Source organism: Mesoplodon densirostris, chromosome 3 (genome assembly GCF_025265405.1).
Source record: "Mesoplodon densirostris isolate mMesDen1 chromosome 3, mMesDen1 primary haplotype, whole genome shotgun sequence".
Classification (NCBI taxonomy): Eukaryota; Metazoa; Chordata; class Mammalia; order Artiodactyla; family Ziphiidae; genus Mesoplodon; species Mesoplodon densirostris.
Window position 1 is genome coordinate 147,180,522 of NC_082663.1, and position 9,050 is coordinate 147,189,571.

The following is a 9,050-nucleotide window of genomic DNA, read 5'->3' on the forward strand; positions in this document are numbered from 1 at the left end:
GCCCCCATCAGCCTGCCTTTGAGGTTTGCTGGCTTTTTCAGGGCCCTGTCTGGCTGCCAGGACCAGGAAGCATTCCGAGGAGCTCAGATAAAGAGGGGTTTGTCATCTGCACACAGGGGGGCTCTCAGAGAGCCCAGATGCAGGAAGTGCAGCCAGCCTCCAGGAACCGGATAGCTACTGGGCAGCTCCTCTGTATGGCCCAGCAGGGTCTTGTGTTTCTCTCACTGTGTCTGGGGCTGGCTCGTGCTGCAAGGCCCTTGGTCATAATTCCAGCCACCCCAGACCACCTTTGAGTGACCTTGGGTGCTTTGGGGCCAGATGCCATCTGACTGCCTCCCAGTCTGGGTATCTGAGGAAAAATTCTCCATTTCCTCCACCAGGCTGGCAGGGATTGAACTCAGCCCCCTCAGTTGAAACAAGGGGTCTGGAGTCAACCTGTGAAAAAGTTTCCTTTTCACCTGGGAACCAGCCTCCACCTCCATCCTCTACTATAGCCCAAGCTGACCATTGTCCTTGTGGGTGGGGAGGGCTAGACAGGAGTCAAGGGCAGGGAGTGGTCCATGTTTTCCTCCATTTTAGAGATTGCCTAAAATTCTCCTCTTGGCCCCCACCCACCGCATTCTGATTTCTCCCAGCCCCTGCCATCATCCACCTGGTCTTTCTCCCCAGGCGAGCCTGGCCAGCCTTGATTCGGAGGCTCCGCTGACCTTGGGCCTGAACCTCTCTTGCCTGGGCCGGGCCGAGCACATCCTGGAGTTTCGGCCGGCGCTGGAGGGTCTGGGGGGCCGCGTCCGCTACATCATTGCCCGTGGCAACGAGCAAGGTTTCTTCCGCATGCATCACCTCCACGGCCTCAGCTCCCTGCAGCTGGGGCGTCGGAGGCCAGGGCCTGGAACCTACCAGCTGGAGGTGGTGAGCGTGGCTGGGGCCTGGGGCACCCAGCCTGAGGGGTGGCCGGCAGGCCGGGCCTTGCGGCTAAAGGTGCAGCTGCAGCTGCTGTAGTCCAGAGGCGCCCATACCTCCCACTTGGCCCCAGGCCCCTCCCGCAGCCTGCTTCCCAGACTCACCACCTGGGCACTGCCCCGCCCCTGCCTCCTTCCACAGGATGTCACTCTGTTTGCTACACCCCTGCCCCCCCGCCCCCCGGGAGACCCTTGACAAGCCCTGGCGTCAATGGGCCCCAGGGTCCCTATGGGGTCCTCCTCTCCAGAGGCAGGAGGTACTAGAGCTGGGAGGGATCAATCCCCGGCGGCAGTGGCCGACCAGGTGGAACCCCAAAACTCAGGAAGAGTGAAATGCTATCCTATGACCTCAAGCGAGCCCAGCCTCAATCCGAGGGACCCCACCATTCGGTGTTTCCTGGAGACAGCTGGCAGTTGCTGTGGCGTGCCCCCTCCACTTCAACAGCCAGGGTCAAAGAGGGCCCTGGGTTTCACTGTATCTGGTCAGTCTCAGGCTTAAACTTCTGCACTGCACGGGGGCTCAGCCCTGGGGGTTGGCGGGACATGGGAACAGGTGGCTAGGGTGGGCCTAGGGCTCGTCCCTCCCAGCAGAAGGGCCCACGGGGCCCCAGCCAGAGTTGCTGACATGCAGCCATGTTCATTCCCACGGGGAGCTGGGCTAGGCTTCTGAGGATGCTTTTCTATCAGGAGCAGAGACAACAATAAAGTTATTTTGGGTTAAGTCTGTCCCTTGGCAAGTTCTGGCAGTAAGTAGACACTGCCCTTGGCAGGGCTGGGCAAGGCTCACGTGGCAGGGGAGCAGGAGGCCCCAGGAGGGCAGCAGCTTTGGAAAGGATGCACTTCTGCCTAGGGTTCTGAAGAGAAAGTGTGTACAGGAGAGGTGGGTGAAGACCATCCTGCACCTGGGGGTGGGGGACACCATCCCAGGGTGCAGGTAGGTTCTGCCAACTTCAGACCTGGGAGTTTGGCACAAAGCCAGGCTGCAAGTGGCAACCTTTGGATCCCTTGTGGGTTCACCATTACTGATAATAATGGCTCATGATCCCTGACCCCATACTATGTACCAGGCACCATTCTAAGTATTGTACAATTACTGACCCATTCAGTCCTTGTGACTGAGTCCAAGCTCATACTACTCGCCACACGACAGGCCAGTAAATTGAGAGACGAGTTTTTGGGACAAGGAATAGCGACTTTATTCAGAAAGCCAGCAAACTGAGAAGGTGGTGGACTCGTGCCCCAAAGAACCATCTTGCCTGAGTTAGAATTCAGGCTTCTTTTATACTAAAAGGGGAGGGAGTAAAGTCAAACCAATGTCCTTGTTCTGGTCAGCTTCTGGAGGGGATGTGTTCATTTCTTCCTTCCTGCAGACATTCACAGGTGGGCCTGGCCTGGATGTTTCCTGTGAACTAAACAAAGGTATTTTAGCTTAGTGCTCATTACCTGGGAAGCAGGGTTCCTGGCCCAAGATGGGCCATTATGTATAATTTCAGCTTATAGGCAACATCCCTTTAGTGATTAACTTGTAATAGAATACAAAAAGTTCTTCCCTATTATATCATCACTATGACCCCATGGAATAGATACTGTTATTCTCATCCCCATTTTACATATAGGAAAACTGAGGCTCAGAGAGGTTAAGTGACTTGGCCGAGGTGACACCAGATTACAGGTAGAAGAACCAGATTCAAAGTTGGGCAGCCATGCCAGTGTCCTGGCTCCATCCTGCCTGGCTCCAGGTTGGACTGGATCTATTGAATTTGATGGCTGAGCTCAGTGGATGGGATATTCACTGTGTTAACATGTAGCTTGTGCGTGTGCTGTATGTCACAAACGGTAGTGTATTTAGTCCCCACAAACTTGTATGAGGCAGGCAGTGTTATCACCTCTGTTTTACAGCAGGGAAACCGAGGCTCAGAGAGTTGATGGCATCTGCTCTGGGTACCCACACAGTGTAGTGGGGCCTGGAAGTTCCTTTGAGTCTGCACCCTGGCCCCAGGCCCCAGTGCTCAGCACCCCAGGCTGAGAGCACAGATCCTGGGGTGGGAGGGGATCACGTGGGTTTCAACACAGGCTGGGGACTCGCACCCCACAATGAAAGGTGACAGAGACAGGAATGACATCCCACCAATGGTTTATTTAAAAGTTACAGAGAAGCACATTCTGGGAGAGAACTGAAGCTTTGCAAAGACCCAGAGGGACACAGGCAGGTGTGTCCCTACAGGTAGGCAACTATAGTGATGGTTCTTTCCAAGAATCGTTGCCCAGGCAGGTGTGACTCTGGTGCCTCGAGCAGGCACGGGGCTTGAAATAACAGAACTCCCTTGTTCCAGCTATCTGAGGAGCAGGAGGTAGCAGGGGTGACAGGGAGGGGACTGATGCAGCCTCAGGTGCGGGGATTGAGATTTGCCCTGAAGCACAGAGGGGCTGGGGCAGCTGAGGCTGCAGTGATAACTGTGGCATACAGAGGTCCAGCCCATCTCGTACTGGCTGATCCTAGAGGAGCGCGGGCTCATGGTCCTGCAGGAGGGATGGGGCGGATCGGCAGGGGAGGGGGGCTGGAGTGGAGTCGGGGGCCGTGAAGTTTTCGGTCCACACACTTGGCGTTTAATTTCAGCACTTGGCGAAGCCCCCTGGGCCGGAGCAGGGTAATGAATGGCCCCCTAGAACCTTCCCGTGTGAGTCTGTGGGGCTGACCACAGAGCCAGCCCTCCGTGGTCCTGGAGGTGAGTCCCCTGATCCAGTCTGGGCTGATCAGGAGCCCTCATTCCTCAGCAGTGATGAGGGGAGGAATGGTCACATGCTCAAGAGTCCTGACCTGGATTAGCTGTCAGGAGAGAGGTTTTCCTCTTGCTGCTTCTGGTGGGACCGCTAAACTTCCACAATGGTAGCGTGGAGGTTCCAGAGCTCAACTTCCTCACCCCAGAATGAGGGACTGTCAGAGAGAAGGCAAGAGAAATAGATAAGAGCTCCACCAATACCTTTGGAGCACCTGGATCCAGCCCAGCCTGGTGCTGCCCATTGGGTGGTTATTTGAGCCAATGAGTTTCCCATTTGCTCGAATTTTCCATCTCTAGCAATTGAAAGTGTCTTGACTAAAAGCTGCACGTTCACTCAGCTTCCCACTCACAAGCCACTGACTTCTTGGGGTGCAGGCAGCTGTCAGATGCTGGCCTGCCATCCTCTCCTTTGGGGGTTGAGAAGCTCAGGGGCCCGCAGCAGGGAGGGTCAGCCTGTTAGATGGTGGGCTGGGGTCTCACCCACCCTGGAAGTTTCTCCGGGTGCCGTGGTGGGGCTTTAACTGAGTCTTCTTCCGAGCATCCAGGATCTTCATCCCAATCTGCACCCACCTGGCCCCTGGCTTCCCACACACCATCTTGTTTTTCTGGGGGAAGAAGAATCTGCAGGGATGGGGGTGTAAGCGGGGAGCAAAGTTGCGTGAGAGTCCCCACCGCCTCCCCCATGGTCCCACTCACATCACCGCAGGCAGGTTGCAGCTCCCGCTCACGTCCTGGCGATGGTAACTCTGGGCGTACCGGAGCATGGACCGTCTTGCTGGGCCGTGGTAAGCCAGGCAGCAGTCCTCAAAAGCACCTGCGACCACACAGCCGCCCAGAGGCTCGCGTCTCTACACGTGCGTGTGCGGCTGCGCATGCGCTTTTCAGGAACGCCCACAGCCTTGGGCACCCGCGAGCCCCCACGCGCACCACAACCCTCCCACGCCCTGTGGAGGCCCGGGGACGGCCCAGACGGTAAGGAGGCTGTTCGCCTCACCTTTGGTCCTTGATAAGGGGACAGGAACCGAGAGTTGGAGAGGGCCCTGCAGGCCCCTGCTGGGTAGGGCCCAGGACCACGAAATAAATGGGGGACCAAGACCATTTCCATTCCTGCTTTGGGGCGGAGGGCAAGGAGGGGGTGCAGCACCCTGAGAAGGGGAGGGGGGCGTGGTTGGAGGAGGAGGAGGAGGTGCTGGTGCCAGAAGGTTCTGGAAGAATGAGCAGGTGGAATGAGCAGAGGATGAATTAATGTGGAGACGGTGCTGGGCCTTCAAGGTCCTCTGGGATCCGTCCCTCTGCCCACCCGTGCCTCCAGGGGCCACATCTCAGTTCTGGGAGGGCCGTGGGGAGGGCTTGGAGGCTCCCTCCATCCCCCACCTTGACCCCGAGAGCAAGGGGCAGTGGAGTCAGATGGACCCTGTGTTGCAGTGCCAGGCAGGCAGTTCCCCGGGGCTGGGGTCCCCTCTGGCCCCAGTATCAATGAGCCCAGGCTGGGCCTGGCGCCTGAAACGGGCCTCTAATAGCAGGACAAGGGGAACGAAGCCCAGCCCCCTCCTGGGCAAAGGGTAAGGTCTGCTGGGGGCAGGGCTAGGGCCTCTCAGAGCTAATGAGGGGCAGGTGGGTGGGGCCATGGGGCTTCCACCTGGCCAGGGGCCCTGCTTGGCCAGCTGCTGGGGCTCAGCTGCCTCCTCGGGCCAACCGGGATGCAGAACACAGCGGCAGAGCTAGGGGACACTAGGGGCATCCAGAATAACCTTTGGTCACCAGTATCCTCAAATGCCTAAGCTAGGGAGGGGAGGAGAGGAATTTCCCATTGATAACAGTAATGGTTATCAGTGTTGCTGCCAGGCACTGGGCCGAGAGTTTTGCAGGAATCAGCCCATCGGATCCTCATGTCCCATCTCTGCAACAGGAGTTTGGAGCCCCACTTTGCAGATGAGGAAACGGGGGCTCATAAACGCTGAGTAGCAACTCTCAGCCGGACCGCACAGGTAGCCGGAGTAGGGGAAGCTGAGATGGAGACCCATGTTTGTTGGCCTCCCAAGGTTCTGATCTCAACCCCTACCCCTGGCTTTGCAGGTTCAGGTCACTGCAGTGTGTCCCTGGGGGTAAGCGGCCCCACCGCCCGCAGTCCCTGGGCTGGCTGGAGTCCAGAGGGTGGCCTTGGGTCATGGACTGTGGAGGAGGCACCCAGGGGCTCTGAAAGGAGGGGCTGAGGACACTGCAGCCCCAAGGAGCTGCACAAATGCGGGGAGTTTTTGCATGCCTGCTGGGGGGAGCTGTCCACCCGAGAATGAATTCAGTGGTGACGGGATGGGGGAGGCTTCTGGAGGAGGAGACAGGCACATGGCAGGGGAGGCACAAGAAGGATGGGGAGAGGGGGACTCCAGGGGGGGAGGGTAGGTATTGTCTGAGACAGTACCTTGAGCGTGGACAGTGGGAGCCCAGGCACCCACGAAGCAGGCCACCAGGCAGACCAGGAGCCACGGATTCATAGTGCAGGCTGGTCTTCCTCCTCCGGCGCCTTGAGGGTTAACTAGGAAGGGTGGGGGTAGGTGGTTGATGAGGACCCAACATGGACAGTGGCAGACACTGGGAGCACCCCCGTCTCAAGCCAGGGCCCTCGGCAAGGGAGGCAGGTGGCATAGGATGGGGACAAGTGTGCTGGAGGGACCTGCTGCTGGTCTCGGGGGGAGGACTCACCAAAGCCAGTGGGGTCCCTGGAGCCGGTGCCTGCTGGAGTGGACCCAAGCTCTCCTGCCTGCCAGGCCAGCAGGCTTCACCCTTTATAGATGGAGCCCCGCCCTGCCGCTCCCTCCCCACCTCCTCTCCCACCCCACCTCCCGGCTTCTCCCTCCCGCCCTGCCCTCCTCTGTTCTCCCCATTTCTTTCTAGCTCCTCTCTCCAATGTCAGGGTGCACCTGTTGGAAGTTGAGCACGAGGGGCAAAAGGACCCAAATCAAAGAGCTGGGCAGGAAACAATGACACCTTCAACTAAGTACTCGGACGGTGGGGAGGGGGACGGACAGGGATTTGGCTCCTTCAGTGATGAGAGGTGGACGGATGCAGGTGGACAGACACAGCCTTGACCTCAGCCAGCCCCCTTGAAGGCTCACGTGCCCCCTATCCCAGGCCCCTCAGCCAGCACCCCGGCTTTCTCCCTGGAGGGTCCTTCTCCTCCTTGTCCTGGCCCCTCTCTTGCTGCACCTCTAGGTGGATACTGGCTTCCCAGGGGCCGGACCCAGGCAGCCTAGAGCAGGGGGAAAGACTCCACCTCTGCTCCCCACTCCCAAGCCGCCTGTTCCCATGGGGCCCTGACTTCACCGCATTTTTCTCTCCTTCCACACAATGGGATGACTTATCCTGTCACAGAAAAGCCCTGTTTTTGAGAACAGGCAAACCCGTAGAAATAGAAAGTAAAATCAGTTGTTGCCATGGGCTGGGAGGAGGGGAGAATGGGGGTGGGTGGTGAGGGCGAAAGGGAAGGTATGGGTTTCTTTTTGCTCTGAAATTAGATGGTGGTGACGGTCAAGGGACTCTGTGAATATAGTAAACACCACGGAATGGTACACTTTCAGTGGGTGATGTCGGCGAAGATAATCAATATTAAGATTAGAAAGGAGTTTGGGGACTTCCCTGGTGGCGCAGTGGTTAAGAGTCCACCTGCCAATGCAGGGGACATGGATTCAATCCCTGGTCTGGGAAGATCCCACATGCCACGGAGCAACTAAGCCCGTGCGCCACAATTACTGCTCTCTAGAGCCCTCGAGCCACAACTACTGAGGCCCGTGCTCCGCAACAAGAGAAGCCACCGCAGTGAGTAGCCCGTGCACCACAATGAAGAGTAGCCCCCGCTCGCCGCAATTAGAGAAGGCCCGCGCGCAGCAACGAAGACCCAACTCAGCCAAAAAAACCCAAATTAATTAATTAATTTTAAAAAAGAGAAAAGAATAGAAAGGAGTTTTATTTGAGCCAAACTGAGGACTAGCCCAGAAGTCCGCTTCCCAGATTACTCTGAGAAACTGCTCCGGAGAAGCAGGGTTTTCAGGGCAGTTTTATATCTTGTCAGAACAAAGAATATTAAACAAGTCAGGGAGACATTTCTTCAAAAAAACAGACCAGCATGTACACAGCAAGTCAGTATGACCTTGGCACCTGGAAGGGAGTCTTATCATCAAAGGAGGACCAGCCCTGGCATCCCAGGAAGAGGGGCTTTAATCTTTATTTTTAACATGGACATTCTTGACTTCTGGTCAGTGTGCCCTTTTCTTTAATAATTAAAGCAGACTGCAGTGTATGTTTGATAGGCCACAAACAGGCTATTATAGTTAGCATCAAATTCAAGTTAACTCATGTATAAGCCAGAATGGCTTCCCTATATCTCAATATGTAAAAATTTCTTTTATCATGCAATGTATGGAACATGAATTTTCCCTAATATTACATTGAGAATAATCTCAATAGAACTGTTATTAACGACCACAACAAAAAAGCAATGCTCTGGTTTTGGAAGAAAAGCGGGAGCCCCAGGTAACCACGCAGGCAGGAAGCAAAGCAAAACCCAACTAGAAGTAGTTTCTTTTTCTCCTGGGTTAGCGCGGCCCACCCGGAACAGGGGTGTGGGGATCGGGGTGGTGGGCTGGGGAGCGTCGGGGAAGGGGAAGGGGGTTCTGCAGAGAGCTCGCTGCTGATTGCTTTTAACTTTTTTATTGTCTGCATCCTTAGCTATGGACCACCCTGAGTATTTATGACACTCTGTACCGCTTTCTCATCTCTCGCGCTCCACCAGGAAGCCCTGGCAGGGGGTGGGGCACGCCACCCACTCCCTGGGTCTGGCCGGGTGGGTGGGGCTTAGCACCGGGGGCGGGGCCTGATGAAAGGCACTGGGCGCCGGGGCGGGGCTTTCTCTGTGGGGCTTAGGCCAGGGCAGGGCTTACGGGCCCCGCCCCTCCCCTCCACAGCCGCGGAGACTCGGCTGCCCGGCCCGCGGTCCTGTGCCGGTGGCAGTGGGTGCTCCCGGGGTGGGTAAGGCTGGGCCAGGAAGCGGCTCCGCGTGGCTGAGGGCGTGGGGACGCGGCGTGGCGGGCCGAGGCCAGCCTCTCAGCTGCGGCCCACTGCCCCTGCCTGCCCCGCCAGCGGTCAGCGGCCAAGACGTGGCGTTATGAAACCTTGGCTGAGGTCCCCCGTGAGCGAACTCACCTCCCTGCACCTCACAATTTGTCCCACCGGCAGCCTTAACGGGGAGGAAGGGGTGAGAGGAACCAACACGCGCGCGGGGCGGACAGGGATTGTGCGCTCTTGGACCCGGCTC

The 9,050-nt window shown here is 57.3% G+C and overlaps 2 protein-coding genes across 2 annotated transcripts in view; one reads left to right on the forward strand and one right to left on the reverse strand.

Annotated features, from left to right (window-relative positions):
- FBN3 (fibrillin 3) overlaps positions 1-1,002 on the forward strand; it is a 60,096-nt gene extending 59,094 nt beyond the window's left edge. The window contains exon 67 of the mRNA XM_060094481.1: positions 670-1,002. Within this exon, the coding sequence (XP_059950464.1) occupies positions 670-1,002 (333 nt within the window). The remainder of the gene's footprint in view (positions 1-669) is intronic.
- Positions 1,003-3,766: 2,764 nt separating this feature from the next.
- CCL25 (C-C motif chemokine ligand 25) lies at positions 3,767-6,234 on the reverse strand. Its single transcript, XM_060092312.1, has 4 exons — positions 6,162-6,234; positions 4,439-4,556; positions 4,227-4,363; positions 3,767-3,897 (listed from the first exon to the last, which is right to left on the reverse strand). Exons 1-4 carry the CDS (start codon positions 6,232-6,234, stop codon positions 3,767-3,769), a joined length of 459 nt encoding a protein of 152 aa, XP_059948295.1.
- Between the last annotated feature and the right edge of the window lie 2,816 nt (positions 6,235-9,050).